At 33.8% G+C, this 27,570-nt stretch overlaps 1 protein-coding gene across 5 annotated transcripts; it reads right to left on the bottom strand.

The window, feature by feature from the left end:
• UPF3A (UPF3A regulator of nonsense mediated mRNA decay) lies at window positions 1–27,570 on the bottom strand. Of its 5 annotated transcripts, XM_051984266.1 has the most exons (11): window positions 27,240–27,570; window positions 23,870–23,976; window positions 21,515–21,621; window positions 20,579–20,677; window positions 20,379–20,489; window positions 15,993–16,048; window positions 15,743–15,901; window positions 11,851–12,011; window positions 9,521–9,595; window positions 6,790–6,827; window positions 5,200–5,363 (listed from the first exon to the last, which is right to left on the bottom strand). In XM_051984266.1, exons 1-10 carry the CDS (start codon window positions 27,567–27,569, stop codon window positions 6,806–6,808), a joined length of 1,227 nt encoding a protein of 408 aa, XP_051840226.1. In that variant the 5' UTR covers window position 27,570; the 3' UTR covers window positions 5,200–5,363; window positions 6,790–6,805. The 5 variants fall into 5 exon arrangements, 4 of the variants coding, with proteins under 4 accessions (XP_051840223.1, XP_051840225.1, XP_051840226.1 ...); XM_051984263.1 differs by lacking the exon at window positions 6,790–6,827 and having other exon boundaries at window positions 1–5,363; window positions 9,301–9,595; XM_051984265.1 differs by lacking the exon at window positions 6,790–6,827 and having other exon boundaries at window positions 1–5,363.

The following is a 27,570-nucleotide window of genomic DNA, read 5'->3' as shown; positions in this document are numbered from 1 at the left end:
TAACAGATATTATACTATTTTTTATTTTCATACTGATGGTTTATCTTTCAATTTGTACTTTATGTTCAAATGGAGTTCAGGTGGTTACAAACATGATGACAAATGAATATTGGACAAGTATGGATTTAAATTTAACACTGTGCATATAATCAAATAATCACTGTACTGCTTTTCATCATTGATAATCACTGTTAGTCTCAATATTGTTGACTTTGAATTGAACCTTTCTTTGACTGAAACAGGCAGATACACATTATGCGGGAAGTTAAACTAAAAATGTTCAATAAATTTGGACATTGCTTTGCATTATTGTGTCCCCACTCTCCCATCCCTCTAGAACTGTCATAGGGCAAAGCTATAAAAGGTTCATTATTTCATTGGAACTAAGGACTTCATAAGGAGCTATTAGCAACTCAATTCCATTCTTTTCCTCTCCCCCTTCCCCATCCCCCCAATTCATTCTACTTCTGGTTGGTTACATTTAATATTCAAATTGGGAAGACAATGTCAACTTTTAAGAAATTGAGATTGGCATTTCCAAAGAACTGTCATTTCAAAAACACTTAAATAGCTAAACTAGGGAAACATCAATTAGAAGCCTCGTTTTGAATCCAGGCTTCAACACAGTGAAGTTACTTCTTCAAGTGTAAAACAGAAATAATATTACCTAATTCCTAGGTTTGTTGACCCTAGAGTTCTATATAAATGTTGGCTAGTAACATAATTAAAAACAAAGCTAATCACAGAAGAGCTAAATATATGATCATTCTATGAGGGGCCTATAGGCCTTCCTAAGGTTGAGCTGCCAAACTTTCTCTTGTTTGAATAGTAACTGCTTAATTGTTTTGCTCAGGATTTTACATTTTAACATTTCTATGTGCTGGAAAATATAGCAAACTTGTTTTTAAGTACAGCTGTGTCGTAGTATGTTTCTTGGATCTGTCTGCTCTTCCCCACTCCTGGGACAGAGGTGTACCCCTCAGAGGGGAGGGGACAACAGGGCACAACAGGGATTGGAGCAGGCTTCTCCAGTCGTATGATTATTTAGTCGTAACTCGGTGAGGTGAAGAGACTTTTGCAGTCACTGAAAATGATGGACTTGCAGGGTAACATGGTAGATGTTCCATACATTTTATCTTTTAATTATTTGGTTGATTCTGAATAACATGGCATTCAATATCAAAGCCAGCTTCTTTGGAGAGTTAAAATGACTTTGTAAAAGTCACAAGTCTAGTATTCCTAGACATCTATCATGTACAAGGTGGACTTTTGCGACAGGTGGAAGCTCAGAGCTTTGGTAAATGTCATCTAGCAGATCCACAAATTCATGTGCATGGAAACACTGCCCTATAGAAGCAGAGCTATAGGACCAATAGATGCTAGATAATAGATTGATAGATCCATGACTTCAAAATTAAAGAATGGGGGGCTTAGCACTTCAGCCATGAGACCATGAGTAATCTGCCTGGGTCACAGTGGAACTCTCCAATTAATGGCTCAATACCATCTAATAATTCCTTTATATTACATTTATTTCTTCTCTTGGACCTAATAAGTACTTATGAATTTCTCAATTAGGAAAACCTTCTGCTAATAGATATCAAAGAAAACTATCTTTGACTTAGTAGATAAAAGTTACCTGTCCCAGACCACAAAGCAGTTAAGTTCTTGATTAATTTCAAGTTCAGCATCTAAGTCCTATTCATTCTACCAAATGCACCCTTTTTAGAAAGCACTAAACACAAATTATTTAGCAGTATGGCTATGTGAGGCATAAGAGGTAACTTATTAGCCTTTCATCTATATAAGACTTATCTAAATTCTGGTTATTTCCCATCACAGTACTTTGTAAACATTTGTTGAAACAAAATGCTATTATTGTTGCTTCTGTAATAAAAAGCACTTTGGTTACTAAAAGATTCCACCCCCACCAAAAAAAAAACAAACAAAAAAACACAAAATTCAAGAACCACTGTTAAAACCTAAGGTAGTTTTGCTTCAATAAGTTATATTTAAAAATCTCAATTTATAGGATAAATTAGGTGATTAATTGTATATATATGGACTTGCAATTTGCCAGAGGGATACATATGTACATACCACATAGGCATTCCATGTGCCTTTGAAGTTATCCAATTCTTAAAAATTTGATTTTAATATTTTCATTGAAATATGTTGATTTCTAGTTAAAACTGTGAATTGGGGGCAGATATGTGGCACAGCACCAGCTCTGGTTAGGAGGAACCCGAGTTCAAATCTGGTCTCAGACACTTAACACTTCCTAGCTGTGTGACCCTGGGCAAGTCACTTAACTCCAATTACCTCAGCAAATACAAAAAAACCCAAAAAAACCCCGTGAATTGTTTTTGATTGAATTTAATTTCAGTCTCCACTTGCTAATGGACATGTTAGGAATAGTTTACCAAGTAGATCACATCATTTCTCCATGGGACTAATGTAGGCAGTTTTATAAGTTGCACTATGAAAATTTATTATCAGAGTAGACACTTTGCTTATTGTTTTATTATCATTATCATAATGACTATTATTGTTATTATTATTGGTACTAGGGAAAATTTGAGATTTCATCAGCAAAAAGACCTTCTGTTTTAACTTTTTCCACCAAGGCTGGTGAATAGTTGATTGGTAACTTCTGGTTTTAGAGTTACCTGATACACTGAGAGGTTAAATGCTCTGCACAGGGTTACACAGCTTGTGAATCAGAGGCAGGACTTTAATCTTCCTGCCTTTCAGGATCATTCACCATGCACCACAAAACATATCTTCTTGGTTGTTATTATATGAAGAGAAATTGTTACAGAAGAGATAATATGAGAAAGTCACAGATTTTATGCATTTTTAACTTATGCTTGAAGAATGATTCAAGTATTTATTCATAACTTACTGGTAAGGCTGAGTTAATCAATATAACAATGATTTGAATTGTAGGCATAAGGCTCAAAAGCAATGAAAAAGATTTTAACAAGGATACTGCCAAGTAGTTATATGAAACTAACTGCTGGAATTCAAACTGAAAAAGAAAAAAAAAATAACTTTGGGGAAACCTAAATGAAATGAACATAAAGCCTATGTCTGGTTCATTGACAAAATAGCCCTGGGGCCCCTTTGGGAATTTTGGTTCTGACAAACCCTGATAAACTAGAACTGCCACAGACTCAGAAATTTTTCTTGGGCACTTTTACTATGTGACACATAATATAAACAAAGATTATTTGAGAAGTTTTATTTAACAAATAAAGACTTTAAAACTGAATTATACTGTCACCAGTCATGTGACCCTGAACAAATCACTTAAAGCCTTTTTTTTCATGATCTCATTTGATTCTCCCTAAAGTCCTGTGTGCCTCTTTCCAAACAATATATTTGAATGCAAAAAGGGGTTACTGGAAAGTCTTAAAAATAGCTATTACTATTTGGCATGCTTCAGTAAGCACCTCTCATTTAAAAACAATTTTGGCAGGGGGTACTCACACTTCAAGAGAAGCCAAACCCAAATCCACTTATATGCACTTTCTGGGCATTTAGAGAGGTAAAAGTAGAGACTAAGAATCAAGGAATTTCTCTTAATCTCTTCTGCCTGAAAACTATGAACCTCATTTTTCATCTGGAGGATCCCTAGTTGACTCAATTAGGGGTTTGCTACTGGTTTTTGCAATATTCAAGAGAATACAGGATCACTGACTTTGACCTGGAACCACCTTACAGGGAATCTGATTCAATTACAACTAAGGAAGTGAATCTACAGAAGTGAAGTGACTTGTCTGAGCTTATATAGTAAATGAAAGAGCAATAATTTGAACCCAGATCCTGTGACTCCAAATGCAGCACCCTTTCCTGCATGCACAGACTTTCAGGACATATATGAGTGTCTCAGAACCATGTAAGACCTAAGAAAGTTTTATCTAAGCACCCCTCCAGTTTGCCAGGGTTATTAGCCCAATGGTGGATCACTGGGACACTTCACTTCTTCATCTATAATCACATATTATCCAGTGTAACCCAAAAGTCCAGGAACTGTATAAGAGGAAAAGTCAAAGGAAATGACATATTCTATGCCTTTTCTGATATATGCTGATTACACATTTTGTAAGTCATCAATTTCCTAAAATTTAACTCCCTACAGTACTTGGATTTTATAACAATTAATTTTTAAAATTTTATTAGTGACTCAAAAATTCAAATTCGATGAATTTAAACAGGAGAAATCATATTTTCAATTTTGCTATATTAAATATCTTGAAAAATACAATAATTGGACTTTGAAATCTATAACTCTACAATGTTATTTAATAAAACATTCAATGCACAGTGCTAAAAGTAAACTAACATTTTTAGATTTAGCTAAAAGGTCAAAATACTGTAATTCAGAGTTTTAGACAATTGAAAAAAACACAGTGCATTAAAAATGTCTAAAAACGGCAAAATGAATTAATATAGTAGCCATATCTGATCCCTATCCTTCCCTCCCCCCAATTTTATTACTTTGGGTAAGTCCTACAACCAAAGTATAGGTAAAACATGAACATATGTGTTCATAAGTTTCTATCAAATCATCTCAAGTCAGTGCCCCCAACATAAAATAATTTAAATAAAATCAGATAGCATATTGTTGAAGTGCTGAGATTTGTTAGACTGATTTGCTTTAAAATGTAAATGTCAAAACTTATATTTACAACATAAAAGGCAAAAGTGGCTGAATTACAAATTCCATTAACAATATGAAAACTGGAAACTTTGTGTCACACTTACTCGACACTAGAATTTTTAGAAAACTAACACAAACACAATGAGGTACTGGTATCAACATGTCATGTTGTCACAAATGTGCAAACAATGAAGTTATTCACAGAACAGATTTAAAGTGTCTCAGATTTCAAACTGATGCAACACTAATTTTCTTCATTTTCTTGACATAATATTTTCTGAAGGATATAATTTTCTCTCTTTTAGCTAAATAAATACTAGTTTACACTAGCAGAGTAAACTGAAGAAAACACCAGTCCAGAACTGGACAAAAAGTACATCTTTTCACTCAGAATGATTTACTAGATGCCTTTTTTTTTTTTTAATGGGTTTTGGCTTATTTCCCTGGAATCATTTCTAGTTCCTTTTTCTAACTACGTAAGAATGAAATTTGTTCATAACCACGACAAATCTGCTTTGCATGTTTACTCTGCCTCTTCACTCTTCTCAGAAGCAGCTCCTGCGGGATTCTCTGCCTCACTTTTTCTATCACAAGCCTCTTCAGATGACTTTGCAGTACAGTCAGGAGTTTTACTTGTAGAGCCCGTACGTGTTCGAATGCGAGCCCCTGGCTGGTATAACTGCATGGCTGGACGGTCCTGCATTGAAAGAAGTGAACACAATAAATTTACATGAAAGAAATCATCACCTGAAAGTGAGATTCAAAAATGATCAACTTGCAGGTATGATATTATGTCATTTTGCATTTTTATACTTTGATGAAAAAATATATCAATTGTGGAAATAAAAAACAAAATTGCAGACAAGGAAAAAAATCTAGCTTTTAAAAACACTTTTCTTAAAAGCCAAACATTTCAAAAGGGACAAAAATGAATCCATGAATATATGGGCAGATATTTAGCTGATATTAAATAGTTCTCTAAGAAAATACTACTACTGAGATCAAGGATGATTTATGAAGAATATTAGCATTATCATAAAAAATTCAGTTTGTAATGGAATTTGTCCACCTACTTGGAGAGGAATAAAAAATTCAACCATTCACTATGGTTTCAATCCTTAAAATTAACTCTTCAAGTGTTCTTCTTTCAGGGCCACAAACCAACTGATACTGACCGATGAATCAAGAACCTTTATTAAATATGAATTGTCAAAAGTTTCAATATGGATTGCTCAGTTCTAATTATCTATACTGTGCAACATCAATGATCCTTCTTATAAAAACACTAAATAGACAATTATTTTATTAAATAAGTGGAGACAGAAGAAGAAAGCTGGTATATATAGCAGTTATGAAAAGAATGTTTTAAGGCTAGAGAAGATCATTAATGATAAAGTTATGCACAAGAACAATTCTTAATTCTAGAATGGGACAGCTGGCTTATACAATTCTATCTGGGACTATTTGAATCAAAAAAGGAGAAATGACTTTCTATTTACGGCATGAGTGGAATGGCTTTGTGTTAAGGTACTCACAGCCCAAATAAGATACATGTAGCACATTCTTTGTCCATATGTAGGTGGAACAAAGTACAAGAAGTTTGACATGGATGCCATGGTTAGGTATCGTACCTGTGTACATTCCTGGTTGGCAAAAGGTGCCTTGAGACTGTATTAGCCTGGCAATCTCTTTAGTCTTACCTTTGTGTCTTGTACAAGTCTATCTATAGACTACCTAAAGTGTTTGATTGGGGAGATAGTTCAACAGGTTGTGGCACAGACTCAGTGCAATATGCAGACTGGCCAATTTATCCTCTCTTCTTTTGTTGTAATCCTAAACAAAAAGGAGAATATGGGAGATAGTGGAGAGAAGGAAGTTCTAAACCACTCAGTGCCAGAGGAATATACATTCCTCAATGTAAAGAAGCCGACATTCTAGCTGTTTCACATGCAGTGGAAACTAATTTCAATTTAAATATAATTGTAAATTGGTTAAGTTTGCCTAGGTAAATAAGAATTGTTGGTAGTTCTGTTTAGTTCTGTTTCTTTCTTTTAGTATTTCATATATGGATCTGAATGCAAAATAAGATCCAAAATATATACTATGATTGGTCTTGTACTTACCATTTGTAAAATGATTTCAGATCCTCATTAGAAAGGGGCTATTAAATACAAAGTATTATTATTACTATCACATTATCATTAGATTTAATCCACAGAAGTATTTACGTGCTCCTCTAACAGAAATTATGTAAATACCTTACTATTATAGAATTGCTTTAAAAAAATTGCTTATACCAACAGTGTAAACGAAAAATGGCATTCTGAATTGTACAAATAGCACATCTGTTTTCTCAATCAAGCCAATACAAGAACTTTACATGTGGTTGAATCATTAATTTTGTTACAACAAGAAACCACAAAGGCCTTTAGATTCATTGTGGCCATTAGTTTTGAAATCTGAATCTAGGGTCTATTTTTTTGTTTGTTTGTTTTTTTGGGGGGAACAAAGCAGTTGCGGTTAACTGACTTGCTCTGGGTCACACAGCTAGTGAGTGTTAAGTGTCTAAGACTAGATTTGAACTCAGCTCCTCCAGTGTTCCATCTGGTCTTTTCTTTTATAAAGGACAAAATTCAAAGCCAATATAATCACTACTTGGGACACTGATAAACAGGTAAATCAGCTATAAAAATCATAGTATATATTAATTAAGCTTGGTATATACTAAACAAAAAGAAAGATAAGATGAAGTAAGCCACTATTTTGTATTGGTGCTGATGGCTTGTAGATCATAAAGAAAAATATAGATGCCTCAAATAGTCTCTATCAAATAATTTTTCTTTTAAGAAAATGTACTCCATGCCTCCCCCTCCAAACTGAAATCCATTAATAAGAAGACACATGGAAATATTATAAAATCTTCGTGAAATTGGTATACCAAGCTTAGCACAAAAACAACCTCCTATTTTTCAGAAATTTCCTATCGAAAAACCCTCTTTAACCAACTTTTTCTCCACTCAATCTCTACTAAGCCCCATTATTTTTGTGCTTCAAACAGGATCCTCAACTTTTACTCTCCACTGCTTTTATTTACTTTACCAGTCACCCATACACCTTGGGTTTATCTTTATTCATCAGCTCAAAGGTGATGTCAGCAAAGGATTTGTGGAAGAAAATGTAACACAGTGATTATATGATTCTATAGTACAGAGCCTGATACACATAGAGAACACTGGAATATTTTTTGAGATGGAAGAGAGCAGAAGGTGCTCTACTAAGAGTATAAGTTCAGTGCTCTCCTCTCTGAGGTACGGCAGGCGAAGATGCCTGGTTTTATTTTACAAGGTTGGTTGAGAAAACAATGTATACCAATAACTAAAATATACGTACCAAATATTCTACTAGAAAATGATAGTTTCTACAAGAACAGTCTAACTCTTTGTGATGTTTCAACAGAACATGTAAGAGAAGATACTCTCACAATAAGAACTTTATCTTTCTAACAAGAAATGTTTTTGGCCTTGTTTGTATATATTCTTCAAGGTCAGTTAATGCACACCATAGAAATTCAGGATGTAATCCAGACATGTAATACATCTAGTTCATGGTGAGATTTTGGGTTTCAGAGTTGCATACATGTTCTTATAGGCAACAATTTTTTTGAGTCTGATTATTTGATTTGCATATGAACTATGTCCTTGGATATCTTTTCATTTTACCTCAGCTTCTACTGCCATGAGAAAATAAGTAAATTAGGCAAATTAAATAGCATCTCATTAAGTTCACCAATTCAGTAAAAAGTTATTTTGGAGAAAAGAGCAAGAATAATTAGTATGGGAAGTAGATTTCATTTAATTATCTCTAACTTCTTTTCCATGAATTTAGTATTATATCCAAATATTTGTGACATTCATAATTTCATAAGTTGTAAACTTCTTATAGATTGCTAGGCCCTACTTACTTTGTAAAGTAATCTGTACAGAACTTAACATTAGATACACATACTCAGTGTTAATTACAGAAGTGAGCTAATTAATTAGAAGAGGAGAAATATTTTAATTCTATGCTTTACACTGGCTATGCAGATTTTGCTCTTGGATTCTTAGTTCAATTATTTTTTAATAATCTTAATAGGAGTAATAATATGTATCAATTAATGAAATGTCAATTATGGTCCCTTATTACATTAGAGGATAATATTCTCATTTGACTATGGTTCACTGAATGCCCTAAATGTGTGGGTTCATACTAAAGGAAACCTTTTATTAATGAATAATTAGGACTCTATTAGAAAGATTTTGTTGGCTTAGTTTATACTTCGACAGTTAACAATCCTTTAGTGATTACTTCTTAAATACTCAAAACACTTTGCTCCTTAGAATAATGTTCTAAGCTAAAGATCTAGTATGTGGTGAAAACCAAAAAATAAAGGGGAAAAAGAGCAGAGAGAATCAAAAGCAAAGTTAGTTTTCTTCTTTTCTTCTTCCTTTAAAGTAAACCTGTTGGTTTTTTTAAAATACCATTTAAACAAAGAACAAATGCTGGAAAAGATTGTTTTAGATTACAAAGTAAAAACCATTGATCTTGAAGTATAGTTTTAGAAATGAAAGATTATCCTAAATGAATAAAAGAACCTTATTTCTTATGCGCTCCTTTTTGGATGCCATGTCATCACACTTGTCCTCTTTACCCAGTTTGTCTACTGCCTCCACAGTGAAGCTGTAGTTGTGGTTCCCTTTCTTCCCTCTGTCTTGGTTGTATCCTTTCCCCCATTTCAGCTCGTCTTCATTCCTTCTCAAAAACTTGTCAAACTCATAATGAGTTCTATGTTTTCTGCCATCGTCCAAGCGATACCTTTGTCTTTCAGGTTCTTTTTCTCGAAATCTTCTATCCATATCTCTTTGTTCTTTATCACTGTCATTTTGTGACCTGAGGTTTAGTAACAAAATTAGTAGAAGTTTAGCCAAAGACACCTGAATTTTTTATGAAACTGAAGCAAGTGCAATTTATCTATGTATAAAAATCATCCTGCTGCTTGCTCTTTAAACCATTTCACTCCATGGACTACTTTATGCCAGGCAAAATACATTTATCTCACATTTCCTACTTGCCATTGTGAATGATCTCCCAATAAGATGACTTGCATTAATTTTGGCATCAATGAGTAACTAGCCACTCAAGCAGACATGACGGAGCCAGAGGACCTGCTTTCAATCTCTCCTGCAATGCCAGGGCCTCACTTTCTTCATCTGTAAAGTGAAGAGCTTAGCTAGATGATCTCTGTGTCCCTTTCCATGTTAATCCATGACCAATCTGCTGCTATACAACAGAGCTACAAGAGGCCCTCTCATCACCAACAAGTGAGGGACAGGTGCCTGGGGTTGTGGGCATGTGCAAACCCCAGCGAGTGACAAGGATGCTGTTACCCCCTTCTTTCTACTCCCTTCCCCCCTGCAATACTACAGTCTCTAATTTTTTGAAGCTGGCAATCTCAACTTGATTCAAACTGCTGTGGCCTTGCTTTCCCCTCATATAATAGGGGCTACAGCCATAGAGAACTTAGAAGGTTCTTGTTTTTTTAATCTCTGACAAAATCCTGACCTGGAGCTGTTCCAGGGATACCAGAGAAGGGCAGTGTCAGGGGTGGCTGCTTGGGATGAGAGGATATATGCCAAGTTTCAGTTTCCTGTGACAAAGTCTCAGTAGTAGCTCCATCGTAGTCACTGTTTTGTTTTTAGATAAAAGAACTTAAAGTACAGATGCTATAGAGCTATAAGTGTTATTTGGAGGGAAAAAAGCCTTGAATATTATAGAATATAATAGAGAATGTGATGAATTCATTGTGTTGTAAGAAAGAAACCCAGGCATATCCCATTCCTATCCGTAGTTGTTCCACAACTTTACTATGTAACAGTAGGAAATGGAAGTCAGAAGACACATCCTAATTTTGTCTCTAGCACTGACTTTACAGTGTAATTTTGGCCTGTTACTTATATCATAATGAGTATAGTAAAAGGTTATTTCTTAGGGTAAGCATATTGAAAATAACACATAATTTTGTATTGTAAAAGGTAACTGCTATCAAATATTTTCAAACTAAAAATACATTTCATTTTTAAAATATGAAAAGCATTAAAACTTACAGCACAGCCCTGTTCTTGTTTTAACATTCAAACATTATACTGATGAAATTTAAACATGTCTACAAAAGGAAAAGTATCTCCACTTTAAAAGTCCATAAACAATATCTCATTAACTTCCAGAAACAGTTATTTAAAGTAAGTAGGTAGAAAAGGTCACAGATACGGAATTTCAGTTCATAAGATCTAGTCCACTCATTTCTTTTTTTTTAAAGATAAAAACATATTAGGCTTCTTGTTTAAGGCTGTATAATCAGTGGAGAAAAGAATCTTGGACCTGGATCTCCAGTACCCTTCCATGTACCATGTAGAAGTTCTATATACTATATAATAGTTTTCGAGGTCAATAATTCAAATATCCTTAGAATTTCAATGAGAGCACACTGATCACATAAGTACTGGTTTGAAGTCAAACTACTGTGGTATAAGCAATGAAAGCTAAACTTCAATGCATTATTCTTAACATAAAAACCACTTAAGAATGGTGATTATTGTCAACGTTATTTTCTATAGCAGCAGTTCCCAATCCTTTTGAAAATTTTTAGAATCTATGGATTAACACAGGAGAACAAAAAAATTACTCAATTCAGTACCATATGAGTGAATTTGTATTCTAAATATCTATATACATTTGTAAAATAGTAAAAATATTTATTATTGAGTCATGCTGCATACTTTATGGGAGCTAATAAAGACCAAAATGGCAATACTTCCTGCAGTACAGATTTGCTGGGCTCTTATGATAATATTTGACCTTCCTAAGGCTCCAGAAGCTAAAGTATGGGAACCATTATTCTATAATATAATATTTTTATTGTCTGGGGGCACATTCGAGTGGTGCAATTAAAAAGACCACTATTCTATTAGGATTGTTGTTCCCAAGGGATTTAAATGACATATAATAAAAACATTATAAAATGGAAGCATGGGTACATATATTAGAATTCTCATTTTTGTGACTGCTATAATCTGGCAAAAGATGAAAATTTCTTATCATTAAATAACTGTAATCACAGATTTGTTGTGACTGTGATTGTGACTCACTTTTCTTTGAGTTCCTTCAATGAACTTTCTAAGGGTTTGGACTTTATGCTTCCAGAGCTGGAGGATTTTTCCCATTTTCCTTCTTCAATATCAGCTTCTTCTCCTTTTTCTTTTTGCTTTTCTGCTGCTGGTTCCTCTCCCTTTTCGGGCTTTTTAAGAAGCTAAAAAATTATATCTCTATGTAAACATCAACCAAACAGTAAAACACCAAAAAAAAATCCACTAAGCCCACAAAACTTTAGATGTCACAGAATCATTTTAACAGAGGTTTTTAACTTAGGGACAATAAATTTATTTAGTTTTATTTGAAAAGTTCTAATTATCAGTAGTTTCCTTTGTAATCCTATATATTTTATTTTCTGCATTTAAAAACACAGTTCTGAGAAAGGGTCCACAGGCTTCACCAGTTTGCAAGAGCATATATGACACAAAAGAGCTTAAGAATTTCTGGTTTAAAAAGATTCACTAAAATATAATACTCCTTTTCTTGGCCTATAAATACAGAAATACAGTTAGTTGGAGAATAACTTGAGAAACATTTCATTAAACTCTGAGTTCTATTTGACTACTTTCTTAACATTCCCCTTGCCCTTAGTATTAGAAACTTCGGTATCATGAGTAAATTCAGATTTCTAAAAAACTTTTTTTGGGGGAGAGAAATACATAGTTTTTAAATTCTGCATGTTGACTAGATTTTGAGTTGCAATCCAGGAAAGTGATATAAGGATTAATTTTTATAGAATGATTTAACAAAACACATAATCTGTGGCACACATGCATAACACTAATATATAGGACCCAGTCTCTGATCTCTGAGGAATGATTGCATCCAAAAAAAAAAAAAATCGCTATTTTTCAAAATCAATAGGGAATAATAAGAGCACAACCTTTTAAAATATAATCTATAATTTTCTTTAAAGTCAGGAATTTGCTCTTTAAGATTAATCTAATCTCCAGATGCAATTTATACTATATCTTGTATATAATGAAAAAATGAAAACAGATACTTGCTATCTTTTGTCACAGACTGTTCAGAAAAAAGAAGACTCTTAAGTCATTGCTTTACCTTCTCTTCTCTAATTCCTTAATCTTTTCCTAACATGTTATCAAGTTCTGTTTTTGCCTACAGAATTCTCATAATGAATTAATAAAGAATAAGGACAGGTTAAAATTATTTTTAGTTTCCTATGTGCTCTTATACATCCATTTATTTATTTACTATTTTTTAATAATTATAACTTTTTATTGACAGAACCCATGCCAGGGTAATTTTTTACAACATTATCCCTTGCACTCACTTCTGTTCCAATTTCTCCCCTCTCTCTCTCCACCCCTCCTCCAGATGGCAAGCAGTCCTATACATGTTAAATATGTCACAGTATATTCTAGATACAACATATATACATCCATTTATAAACAATTCTGGATTTACTTATATGACAAAAGCACACTATGATTCACTTCAGGTTGTGATGCACTAAGTCTCTAAAATTCTGCTCTGCTGTATTTGTATAAAACAATATTTTTTTTCCATAATAATTCTATATATTTTATCTTCTACATAACCCTTCAATGAGGTATCCTTAGAGGAAGGAACCCTAATGAGTTTTATACTACTTATTTCTTCAGCATGCAATGCCACTTTGGTGTACAAGAAGCTGCCACTTCAACAAGATTATACGACAATCAATTCTGATGGACGTGGCTCTTTTCAATAATGAGATGATTCAAACCAGTTCAGTGAAGAGAGCCATCTACACCTAGAGAGGACTGCTGGAACTGAATGTGGAGCACAACATAACATTCCCACTTTTTTTGTTGTTTGCTTGCACTTTATTTTACTTCTCTTTTTTCTTGTGTAGCATGATAGTTGTATAAATATGTACATGCATATATTGGATTTAAGATATTTCTACCATGTTTAACATGTATTAGACTACTTGCCATCTAGGGGAAGGCATGGGAGAAGGGGGGAAAATTAGAACACAAGGTTTTTCAAGGGCTAATGTTGAAGAATTGTCCATGTATATGTTTTGAAAAATAAAAAGCTTTAATAAAGAAAAAAATTTAAAAACTCATGATACTAAAGTTTCTATGACTAAGAGGAATGTTAAGAAAGTAGTCAAATAGAACTCAAAGTCTATTGAAATGTTTCTCAAGTTACTCTCCAACTAACTGTATTTCTATATTTATAGGCCAAGGAGTATTATATTTTAGTGAATCTTTTTAGACCAGAAATTTTTAAGCTCTTTTGTGTCATGTATGCTTTTGTCAGACTGGTGAAGCCTGTGGAAAAATGGGAGATAGGCAATGCCTAGATGGTAAAACAAAGGCAGGGAATCATCTGAGCTCTCCCCAAACCTCTGCAAATGACTTTAAATAATGACTCAAAACAAATTTTAGAGCATCAGAACTCATAAAAAGATGGAGTGGAATAATTTTCCAGCCCCAGATAATTTGTAAGTAGGCAGAAAGGTCTGTTGCGACAAAGTGAGAGTGGAGTGCAAACTGTACCAGCATAGCCAAATATCCAGAGACTTTGGGGCAACTCAATCAGTGGCACCAGTGGTGATTTCCAGACCTCTTAACCCACAGACAACTTAGAATGTCTACAGGAAAAGTTTGTAGCACTGGGTGAGAGTAAAGTATAGTTCAGGGTAGACTGCATCAGCCTAGCTCCGACTTCAGCAAATTATGAATGGATCTTGGAACTACTGAACCAGCTGTGGCAGTGGGGCTTCTGGAGTTCTCAGCCAAGAGATAGTAAGGGAATTGAACAACGGTCTAGAAGGAGATTACGGGTTTGTCTTTGCTAGCACCAGAGAGAGGACTCTGTTGGCCATAATTGGCTCTAGGTTGCAGATCTGGTACACTAGAGTATGTGACCATAGTGGAACTGTAGCCCTCCTTATGGTCCAGGGCAAAAAAAAAAAAAAAAAAAGTATTTGTGATCAGTCTAGAACTAGAACACAGGGCAGGCACTACCACTGCTGGGTGTATATCCCAAAAGAGAAAAAGCAGTATGTACAAAAAATATTGTCGCTCTTTTCTGGGGGCAAAATATTGGAAATTGAAGAGATACCCATGGCTGAAGAAATTATAGTTTGTAATTATGATGGAATACTATTGTGCTATTAGAAATGATGAACAAGATGCTCTCAGAAAACCTGGAAAGACTTCCATGAACTGATGCAAAGTGAAATGTACTGTGTACAAAGTAACAAGAATATTTTTCCTAGTCCCTCCAGTTGAGAGTGCTTTCTGCCTAGCCCACCAGTGTCATCTTGTAGCTATTTGTAAGTGTTTGGTATATATTTTTTATGAGATCTTCCTCATTAGCATGTAAACTTTTGAGGTTAAAAGTGGTTGCCATATGTTACCTTCAATAGCTAATACAGGGTCAGGTACATACAGGATATTTAATAAATGCTTACTGACTGGGGGATGTATCGAGATTAAAGTTAGTTCTAAGGGAAGAGGAAAAATACTTAAGTATAATGATTAGCAATAAAAACCTTTAAAAAAGCCATTAGTGTTCAATGAACTTGACTTGACATATATAGTTCCTTAAGCTAAAGTTTAAATTGGCTAACTCAGCTGATTAAAACAGAGTTCTAATGAAGTAAAGAGTAAAAGTCTGATTTTTGTGAGTCAGTTCATTTTTCAGCAAGGAAAGTGTTCCACAAACAGATCCCTAATCCTAGTTATTTTTATATATATGGCAATGGTCACAAGGGGAACAAGGTGCTTAGCTATTGACAAAAATAATTTGGAGCAGTATGTCAATGACCACAAGTCATCAGTATTCACATAGAAACACCTTGAAAACAGCAAGGTACTGGACAAATACATATTTTTTGGAAATAACTTCAAAAGATTTCTGTCTAATTACCTTGATTCTTATCTCTTTCTCAGCAATTTTCTTTTGTTTTTCAGCTTCTTTTCTCTTACGTCTTTCCTCTTCTCTACGTTTTCTTTTCTCTTCTTCTCTCAAGCGTTTCTTTTCTAATTCCCGCCTCCTCCGTTCTTCCCTTTTTTCTTCTCGAATTCTCTGAAGATGTGGAGAATTGTTTTTATAAATGGTCCAAATAAAAGTAAGCAAAAACAGAAAAGTTGTTCATCAGATGAAAGACCAAACCTACCTGCTTTTCTAATTTTCTATTTTTAATATATTCCAAAAGAGGTGTTGTTCTTCTAGCTAAAACACAAAAAATTGTGATGTAGTACATAACTCCTAAAAGTAGTCTTAAAAAAACACAAATTTGCACTTGCTTTAATATTTAAGTGAAATAAGAATTAAACAGTGTTATCAATTTTATCTCAAGAGTGATCACATTCCAAATTTTGAAAAGCATTTACTACTAGGTCAAGCAATCATGGTAATTATCTCTGATTGTAGAGAGAGCAGAATTTTGGTATGATTTGAATTGACTTCTTGGTATTTTAACATACCACTAAAATACAATAAAACGCATTTGACGTCTCAATTGTTCTACACATGTATGTATAGACACACATCCAATTTGGACACTTGTGTTTATTAATAATATACTTTTTAAGGTCACATTTAGGCAATAATATATTTATTTGTTCCTTATATCTATTCTTCTCCCTGGAATCTTCCTTTTCTGCTAAACAAAAGAAAAGTAGCATAAACAATTTCATTATCTATTATATACACATTCCTTGCGATGTATATTCTAGTAACTCAGTCTCAAATGTGTTATAAAAAACTGCATTAAAAACATACACCTTAGAATATTTCTTCCAACCTTGAAGAATATTTTTAATGATTTTAAGTGACAGTAGTGTCTCACAAAGCACCAAACACTAATGGAATGAATGTCTTAGGAAACATGTCATGCCCTCACCCCAAGAGGTAGAGTTTAATTTGGTTTAGGTGAAGGTCAGGGGATACAAATCCACAGCATAGTAGGATCACAGGCATTTGTTTCAAATCAGAATGTGTGACTCAGTGCTCTGAAGAATCTAATTCTTGACACATAAAAACATATGGAAGATTGTTTAGATTAATTCTGTAATGGGTCTTGTTAGCCTCAGGGATTTCCAAATAGAAAAATGTCTCTCAAATAGCTTAGTCCCTTCCCAGGTATTCCCTGGTTTCAAATTGATCTGAGCCACCCAGATCAACTCTGGCATATAAATCTCCTAACTATTCTCCACTGGGCCTTTTTGAGGAAGTATAACAGCTAGAATTTGTAGAGTACTTTAAGATGTGCAGCATTCTTTGACAAATAATATCTCATCTGACCTACACAACAATCCTGTGAGGTAGATGCTGTTTTTAGAGTTATTTTACAAGTGAGAAAATTAAGGTACAAAGAAGTAAGTGACCTTTTCAGGACTACAAAGCTACTGAGTGTCTAAGGCAGGATTTAAACTCATCTTTAAATTCAGCATTCTATTCACTATATCACTTAAGCCAAGCAGGAGAATCACTATTAGAAATATGGTATTCCTTCATTATGTACACATTAAATGAAATTTTAACTAGGGTACTGGTATTCCCTGAAATTTCATGGATGACATATGGCCTACAGAGGCCCAGAAACCTATAAAAGAACTCTGGTATTTTAAGTTACAGACTGACTATATGTATTAAGTTGACTAAGGTCACCCAAGCATGCCAGTTAGCCAATAGAAAGCTAATTGAATGAACCTTATTTAAAAAGAAGTGATAGGGTCAAGACTGACCAGTTCTTTTCAGGATGTGATTTATGAGGGTAACATGTCAAGACTTTCAACCCATCTAGCTTTGTTTTGTGATTTACATGCTAAATTGTTTTCGATACATAGGCTATCAAACTTTTTTTTTCCTATTGCAATGCATATATAAAATTTGTGAGATTACATTAGATTACATTCCTAAGAGAAGGAGACTTGACTACTACTTAATTGCTACCTAATATGATTATAGTGACATCATCACACTTGGTCATAAAAATTTCTTAAGAAAAAGGAACAATCTAGCAACAAGATAACAGAAAGGGAGATTACTTATACTCCAATTCTATTAGAGGTATGTGTATGTGTGCATATATATTTATGTGTATGTATGTGAAATTAATAGTAATCTTATTGGATTTCACCTGATTTGAAAGAAACAAAATCATCTCAAAATAGCCCTGGAGTAAGAAATGAAACAAGAATTAAAGTATTAAAGCTTATAATCTCTTTTACCTGATCCACCCCATCTAAAGCAATATTTTAAGAACAGACAGGAAGAAATGAAAAGTAAAAGGTCTTTACAAATAGTTTTTGTTTGCTTTCCTTTTAGAATTTTTCAAACATACAACCAATTAAAACTACTAGGCCTTATAGTGAATCATGTTCCAACATATTTCAAAACCTTCAAATTTATAATCTGAACTAATTTTCTTAAATATATTTAAGACAGATAGTTCTGTTTCAATTACATCTTCATCCAAGAAGTCTAAAATATTCTATTAGCAGAAACTCAAATAATGCCCCTCTGTTCACTTCTCTTGATACTTTATTCTAACATGGGAGACTATCCAAATATTTTCATTAACAGTGACTAAGTTAATGTCATAATTAACTAACATCTAAATTTCCTAATATTTCCCAATTCTTTAAGCCAACTTTGCCAAGTTCCTGAAAAAGTTCAAATGAGAACAAATGCCAAAATACAGTGAGGTGAAAAGTCTGATTCTGAAACAGAGAGGGAGAAGAGAGTAATTCTCAAGTGAATGGAAGATAAGCATTTGTATTTAGGACTTTCTTTAATTTCAAGTTTCAAAACTGGGGATCATTTTACTTAAATCATACACAGAATTACTGAAATATTAAAAAATAATAATTTTAAATCTAATATAGAACTCTAAGATGATGTCTAAAGTCCTTGGGTCACTTCTTCATAAATTAAATGACAATTATCATCTACACTCTTCCCTCTTTCATAAATTATTATTAGTCTCTAAAAATTATTCTATTTCAATTTCATGATCATGGTCAATAAAAACAACTATCATCACTAGCATTTATACAGCAATTTTTGAGTTAGTATTTACAGAATATTTTACATATATTAACTCATTTGATGTAATACCGAGGATGGTGCATATTATATAAGAACCTCTAATTCTCAACCAATGACTCAGTTTTACTCCCCAGGATGAGAAGTTTTTCTTTCATGGTTCTAGTTTTTGATAGACCTTTCTATTTGCCATTAACTGACTGTCCTTTACCTTGGGATAGACTGGTAATAAATTTATATTGGATCAATACAATGCCAAATACACAGAAAGCAAATCAACAAGAACTTTTATAATTAAACTGAAAGAGATTTGTGTAAGAAGATAAAGAATAATGAAAAGATACACTGAAATTATATTCATTTCTAGTACCAAAATAAAGATATGAATGCTATTGGTCAGTTTTGTTTTAATGAAAAAAAGACAAGTCATTATTGTTAGGTTTAAAACTCATTAACAAATAACATTAATAAGAAATAATAATTAAACAGTTACTTGAGACTTTTTATATGTGCATAATTAAATGGCAAGCCTGAAAAATAATTGGAAGCATATTGTTCCTAGATTTTGGGAAATATGGGTTTTGTTCCTAGATTTTGTTCCCTCTAAATCAGGGATTTTTAACCTAGGATCAAGGGTCTTTGGCAAGATTTCAGAGGTTATATAAATCCAAATGGGAAAATAATTACACCATTATTTCCATTACCCTCTAATTGAAATTTAGCATTTCTTTAAATTACTTTAAAAGCATTCTGAAAAAAGGTTCCTAGATTTCACCGAAGTGCCAAAGGAGTCTGCAACACAAAAAAAGATTAAGAATTCTTTTCTTCCTCACTAAATGAGGATGCTACCAAGAGCATCCTAACACTGCAAGCTTACAATAGGAAAGGCAAAAGAGGTTAGTCAAATCAGAATCTTTAGTAATGATTAATGCTATTCCTCACTAAGCTTGACCAATGGATCTCTCCTAAAAGAATGCATAATAGCAACTTTGAGTTAAAAACATTTTTCAGTTTTTACTTTTCAGTGATTACTCTCATTTCAAAGAGCACTGATTTTAATAGTTTTTTATTTTTCCAAATACATGCAAAGATAAATTTTCAACATTCACCTTTGCAAAACCTTGTGTTCCAAGTTTTTCTTTCTCCTTCCTTCCCACCCCACTCCCTACCCCCCATTATAGACAGCAAATCCAATAGAGGTGCAATGCCCAATGAAGGGCACTGATTTAGATAAGATAAACATTTTATTTTTCCTCTCGCAGGAAAAAAAATTGCCTAGGAATAGGAAATTTAAAAGACCTAAAAAAACACTCATTTGGAACCATTTAAGACTTTTTCTACTATTTGTCAATGAAAATTCATGTATTTTTCATACTGTAAGATTTTTCAAGCTGACAGCCTTTCATAGTCACTAATTGCTTAATTGCCTTCAACTCAACAATGTTTTTATTTTCCCAAAATCTGTGTAAAAGGGAGAAAGGGAAAGGGGAAAAAAGCAAGCAAAACAGACCAATGAGTTCCCGTGTCTTTGCCTCAATCTCTCCCAAAAGAGTTTCAGGATTGGCACTTATTTTCTCCTCCTCAACACAATAAGTTTCTAGAAACTTCCTATATTCTGGATCTGTAAATAAGGAAAAAAAAAATTATTTCCCAGAAACTTGACAGATGCTAGCAGTTAATTACATTGAGTGTTCTTTAAAATAAGATTACCTTCTTCAATGCTCCCTGCTTTGGCATCTTTTTTCTTTAATTTCTTTTTGGAAATCTTTTGGAATGGAGCAAATTCTACTACAGCAGGATATTCCAGACCTTAGGGAGCAAATACCACAGTTTTGTTGCTTTGGTTTTTTTAAACATTATGCCAAATGTCTTTTTAAAAACATGAAACTCTATTTGTGAGGAAAATTAACCACCTACTTAAATGATAGGAATTAAGTAAAAAGGGATAATTGTATGGCAATGATCATTTATCATCACTCTTTAAAATGGCTTCTAGTCTATTCATATATCACTTTCAGTAAATTTGAAATATATGAATACATGTGAAATGGCTTAAGAGCAAGAAAAAAGAAAATCTATAGAAAATAGACATAAGAATGCAATAAATACAACATCCTGCTATTTTTTTATACAGGGGCAAACAGCTCTGCAAGCTTCAATTGCCTCAATGGTTCTCACTATATTGCAACAGAGCTGGCTGTCATGATCTCTATTCAATTATTTCTAATATTGATGCTTACCAAAAAAGGAAAAGTATACATTTAACTAAGATTTATATTCAAAATGTTTATAATTTTTTTTTCCATTATCCAGAAAATTCACTTATGAGAAATGCCATTCTTGAATAATGCCAGATAAAGTACTGGAGAAATAAATAAATACCAAATACTGCAATATGGTTACTATTATCATGTAAACAAAATTTAATTATACAATAGCATTAATTAATTTAATTTATCCAAATTATTGTTCAACATTTTAGATGGAATTAAATTAAAAATTTTATAGTAACTACTTTTATAGTAGCTATTTTCTAAAACTAGCACTCTCCTAAGATGTTAGAATTATTTATATATCAAAATTATTTACACAAACCATTTATAAACTTAAAATTTGTAATAAATCCAAAAATGTTAGCCATCTAACCTTTACTATCAATGAAGACATAGCCATCAAAACGATCTCTAAAAAGAAGGATGTCATCAGGATTTCGAAAATTAATATATGCTCTTGAGTAAAGATGAGGATAAAGACTGAAAAAAAAAAACAGTATAATTAATTAGGGTACAATAGTCAAAAAATAAGAAAAAAGATTCATGGCAATAATAATCTTGACCTAATTCATATCTCTTTGATGAATTTATTAAGTAGAATTTTCATGGAAAAGATCTCTCTAAATTAAAAAAATTAAACTTTTGGTATTATTAGAAAAAACAACTTAAATATTAAACATTATGATTATATCTAAATACAATTATATAAATCTAACATAGCACCTCAAAGTGAGGTAGTAAAAAACACAATATTATTATTTTTCTCAAGAACTCTTGCAAACATTTTTTTATTCATTTCATCTAATAAATCTCTATTCACATTGATGAAACCAAGACTAGTGAACCTAAGAATGGATTTAAAATTTGTTGTGCCATTCTACCAAATATTCAGATTATCATATTTTAATGAGGGTGCCTGACATAAGCAAGCTCTGATTTTTACTCTAGCTTTCCTCCTGACTAGTAGTACTTAACCTATGATCAATCACTTAACCTTTTAGGGGTGGTCTTCCTCTTCTGGAAAATGAAGAAGCTGGACTAGATGATGATAGCTCAAATGATTTTAGATTCTTGATCACATAATACAGCCATTCAATTTTTAAGAAATCCAGATGTTAATTTAGGAGAAGATATGGAAAATGGATAGTAATGAAATCACAGTTCTTTAGTGTTCTTAGTATTAATTACCAAAAGATTAAAAGTTTGAGAAAGCAAGAGCAACTCAAGTCAATTAATTTTTTTGATTCAACTTTAAATGATAACCTCTCCTTTCAAGGTAAAAAGGAATGATATCCTTAGGAAATGTGCAAGCCTCAATTGAGATATTTATTATACTGTCAAAGGACTGTTCTGTAGCCTATTTTCCTAGTGAGAGATAGATAAATCAAGTTGAAGACATCAATATAATGTATAAATGCAATACTTTATTGCAAATCATGACTAAGAGCCTATGCTAAGTGCAAAACTAGGTGCTAGAGAGAAATAGGAAATAAAACATTATTCTACACCTAAAAAATTAATTCCAGAGTGAGTCTTCATTTGGAGTAACATCAGCAGTTCTCACTGCCATACCTCAACAACAAAAAAAAGTAATAGAGCAAGAAAATATCCAAAGTGTACAATTAAATGATTGAGAATCAAGATATTGTATTAGAACACGCTTAAGGAATGGGATTAGGAATCTTCAGGTTGTAAACACAAATGGTAGTTTAACAAAATCCAGGACATTAAACTAAGAGGAGCAAGGTAAGATAAATAAGAAGCCTACTTTACACAATGAACAATAGATTTATGGAACTTGATATTCTAAGAAATAAAATATTCAAAAGGAGTTAAGTGAATATATTTTTTAAAATTCCCAAGAGAATCTAGGATATTTAGAGAGAACCTCTGGCCTCTGCATATGATCCACAGGAGAATAATCACACCCCTCTCCCAAGATCTTCCTTGATACTTTTGTCAACATAAAATTCTAGGATTAATGAACCCTCATGTTCTTATATATACTGGAATTTACTGATTGCTTTTTTAGGTTTGACCATTTAAAATTATTCAAAATTCCACTGATGTTTCTCTTGTCACAAAAAAAGCACAAATCTGTAGTGATGGCCCCAGTTGGGAATCACTGTACATTGTGTATCATGCTGCTTCTGGAGTTTGTACCAATTTGCTACTTTAAAGTTTCTTTCTTAAATTCAGAAGCTAAAATATCAATTTGTAAAGCTTTCTGAGAAACAGTCACATGAAAAGCTTCATAAAATTAAAAAGTTCACTTAAAATTTTAGAAAATTATAATTTAAAATACAACTCTACTCTTTTTCTTTCAAAGTAAAAGAGATCAATATCTATAATTTACCCAGAGAAAATTTAATGTCCATTTAGTGATGGTTTGCTTTTGAAACATCAACAAATTTAGGAGGGAACTCACAAGACTAAAAGAAAAAAAAAAAAAGCAATTTTAGCAAGAGTACATCTTTGTTTTTAATCACTATTAGTAGACTTCATTCCATGTTTTCTGAGTCATCTGAAACAAATTGCTATCTAGTGATATATATAAATACATTTTAAAAATTGTTACTGATTTAGAATGGTAATTTATACAGAAAATATCTGTGATGAACTGTGAACAGATATGAAAGAAAAAAATTGTTTTGTTATCTATATAACTGTTCATTATTAGACAATAAATACTGCTTGGCCTCTTCATGCTAAAAAATAGTATCCTTACCTGGGATCAGCTGTACAAAATTCAAAGTAATCATGAGCAGGAAGTGGATGTAACTGTTCCTCTAGCTGTTCCTTGGTTAAACTGGGAGGAAGTCGACGAATAACTACCTGAAAAATTCAAGAAAAAAATAGATATACTTTTTTCTTAAATGTCATCTACATCCTATTCCATATATTCAGTTTCAATTTTTGCCCAGAATATGTATTAATCAAAGACCTTTCTCTCTCTCTCTCACACACACACATACACACACACACACACACACACACACACACAGTCTGTCTGTCTGTCTCTCTCTCTCTAGGAAAGAATGAAGACTATATTAAAAGATAAAAAGCAGGTAGGCCTTTAGTATTCAAAATTTGTTAATGATGTTGCTTTAAATATTTCATTGTTTAGTAAGATTCAAATGTTTCCTCAGGAAATGAAATCTATTTATAACTTTTTCATTACAGAAAAGATAAAAGATTTAAAAAAAAATTTTTTTAATAGCTTTTTATTTACAAGTTATATGTATGGGTGATTTTGCAGCATTGACAACTGCCAAACCTTTTGTTCCAATTTTTCCCCTCCTTCCCCCCACCCTCTCCCCTAGATGGCAGGATGACCAGTAGATGGAACCATTGAAGGAAATCCAAAATGCAGGCAGGCAAAAATATAGGGATTGGGAATTCAATGTAATAGTTCTTAGTCATCGCCCAGAAATCTTTTGCTGGGCGTAGCTGGTTAGTTCATTACTGCTCCATTGGAACTGATTTGGTTCAAAAGATAAACATTTTTAAGAAAGATCTTATAAAAGATGAGTGCACAAAAATAACCTAAAAGATCTATGCTTATGTCTACAAAACAATAGGGAGTTTAAATGACTTGTTCAGGGATATTTTAACTCCTGAGTATTAGAAATAGGATTTGAAGCAAAATTTTTCAGATTTTAAACTCAGCATCCTATGAACCACTCCACACTGCCTTTAACAGTTTTATTATACTTAATAGGTATAGACTGGAAATGACTACAAATATTTCCACAAAATATCACTGAATCAGAAAAAAATTTAAGAGTACTTAATTCTCAATGGAGTTTTTAAGTCATTTAGGTTTTCCATTTGTTTGGAAAGAAGATATATAAAAATGTTATCCACTTTCCATTTGACACAAGCTCTTTACAGGGTCACAACATCATAGATTTAAAACTATGTGACCTTTGAGGTCATCTAGTTCCACCCCCTTATTTTAATGATGAAGTAACTTTGGCCCAGAGAGTTGGATTAATTTGCCAAACGTCCTTTGATGCTTTTAATCTCCGAATCAAAGATTATTTTGAAAGGTGCCTCCCCAACATTATACATTTATTATTTGAACAAACAATTGTCATTCTCTGTACTCTAAATTTATTTTGTGTGATGTTTTGGAGGTAGGAAAAAGTGACCAATAAGAGAAACAATCCAATTAAAAGCATATTTGTTGATAACTAGATTTAGGTGAAGAATTTTGACATGCTCCCTTTAGATAAGATGAATATATAGATTGCTCAATATGATTACAGGCTGCCTGAAAACAAGGAAAGAAATCAGAACAAGGAAGCTATCCATCTGTGGTACCCTCTCCCTGATTATAATAAATCTGGAATAGTATTCAGTCTTTGGTATTTTAAGAACATGGACAACTTACAGTGTTTAAGAGAATGATCAAGATAGTGAGGGGATGAGAAATAATTAAATAGGTGGTTTACTGGAAAGGATGAAAGCTAACTAGCCTGGAGAACAGGATTTAGAATATATAGCTTAGGTAGGATAGCTTAGTCTTCAAGTATTAGAAGAGTTATTTTGTGGAAGAGGAAATTTCTTCTTTTGGAACCCAAAAGGCAGAAGTAAGAGAAGTAGGAGTTTGGCAGATTTAGCTGGATTGAAGCTTTGGAACATTTATAGTCATTCAAAAATAGGATGATTACTTTGGGAGGTAGTAGAGATCTTCAAGCTTTTTCCTAGATAAAGATTTGTCACACATGTAAGGTGTGATTTAATTCTTCCCAGAGAGTCCTTTCCAACTCTGAAATATTGTTGTTTTTTTTTTTTTCCTAGCCAGACTATTGAAAAAATTTTCTTACATATGAAGAAATTACTTTGATTCTCTGTAGTATATTCTTCATTACCTGTGTCATCATTAATTTTTTTTTAAAATTCTCAGTTGCATGTATTAACCATTTTTCAGGTATGGTTTTCTTCACAATAGTAGGTCTGTTTTACAGTGTTCATTTTATCAGTTTAAAATTTATTCCTAAATCATGCTGTTACTTATAGCTTTGCTTCCTTTACCAACATTCGGATTACATTGGTTTCCTTCATCACATTTTGGTTTTAGAGTATAAACTCTCTGCCAGCCGTCCAAAGCCCAATTTAACAATAAGAACTTTCTTATTTTTCACTGGAGATGGGAATTCCCTGCATCTGACTGTTTGAAATTTATTGCTGTAGGAGCTTCTTAATTAATCAACCAAGAAACATTCACTATTAAGCTTTTCCTATGTGCAAATTACAGTGCTAAATGCTGGTTATACAAAGCCAAAAAAGAAACAAGAGTTGCCTTCAAGTAGCTTACAATCAACTGGAGAAGTAATTACTACTAGTATGATGTCAGCTTGAAATGGAGATATTCAGGGTATAGAGCAATCCTGCCTCCCAGAGGGCAGACTGCATATTTTCTTTTTATAGTCTTTGTGTCCCCAGACCCAGGACTAGTTCAATAAGTTGCTGGATGAAGGGGGTTAAGAGGGAAGGGAGAGAGGGACGGACCAATTTCTACAATGCTGCAGCAAAGCATAATATTCGATTTTCTTTTTAAAGCCAAATTAGAAGCAAAAAGGAAAAAAAAAGTCTTGAGTTCCATCTTGCTCTAAGGGAAGAAGAAAATTTATGAAGAAAAGCAGAAAAGGATTTAAATGGCCGTGGTTCCCAGCTTCTGGCTCCCTCCCATTTCTGGGGACAATTTACTTCTTTACATATACATGAAACCTCTCAGTGGACTTGAAGGACAAAAAATACCATCTACGCTGGGTGGGTCTAAAGACCAGTTTCTCTAACCCCTACTGCTCCTCTATTTTCACCTTTTTCCGCTCGATTCTCTGGCTGCAGCTGGAGCTGGGCTGTGCCCCCACTCCTTGCCCCTCCTCCACTGTCGCCTGAGTCCGGGGCGCTCTCCCGGGTCCTGAAAGCTCGCTCGCCCTCCCGCTCTCCTTTCCTCCTTCCTCCCGGGTCGCAGGTCCTCGCGCCCGCCTCCGCGTACTCCCTTCCCCCACTACTAGACCCTTCCCCGCCGACCCCCAGGCCGCGCGCACCTCCTTTCCCCTCCCCCTCCCGGCATCCCCACCCCCGACCTTGCTCAGGACCGTTTTCTTCTCCTCCCGCGGTTTGCTGCCGCCGCCGCCGCCGCCGCCGCTGCCGCCGCCACTGCTTCCGCCACCCCCACAGCCCGAGGCTGAGACGGCGGTCGGCGGCGTCTCCACTTCGCGCCGGGGAGACTCGCGGCTGAACTGTATCTCCATCGCTGTCCCTCCACGGGAAGATGCCGGTGGTGGTGGGAGGGGTGGAGGCGGAGGCGGTGGTGGCGGCGGCAATGGCGGCTTCTCCTTGCCGCCCGATCCCCGCCCGGCCCCGCCGACGCCAGAGCCCCCGGTCCCGCTGGCTGCCTCCTTCTCGGACCGCATC

Source organism: Antechinus flavipes, chromosome 3 (assembly GCF_016432865.1).
Source record: "Antechinus flavipes isolate AdamAnt ecotype Samford, QLD, Australia chromosome 3, AdamAnt_v2, whole genome shotgun sequence".
Taxonomy (NCBI): Eukaryota; Metazoa; Chordata; class Mammalia; order Dasyuromorphia; family Dasyuridae; genus Antechinus; species Antechinus flavipes.
Note: the sequence above shows the minus strand (reverse complement) of the source record. Positions and strands in the feature narration are given on the sequence as shown.

Coding starts and splice junctions, on each gene's coding strand:
- UPF3A (XM_051984263.1), bottom strand. CDS start 27,569: ATGCGGTCCGAGAAGGAGGCAGCCAGCGGGACCGGGGGCTCTGGCGTC. Junction 23,977..27,239: donor AGAAAACGGTCCTGAGCAAG/GTCGGGGGTGGG, acceptor TGAATTTTTCAG/GTAGTTATTCGTCGACTTCC. Junction 5,364..9,300: donor AGGAGCGCATAAGAAATAAG/GTTCTTTTATTC, acceptor CTTTCAATGCAG/GACCGTCCAGCCATGCAGTT.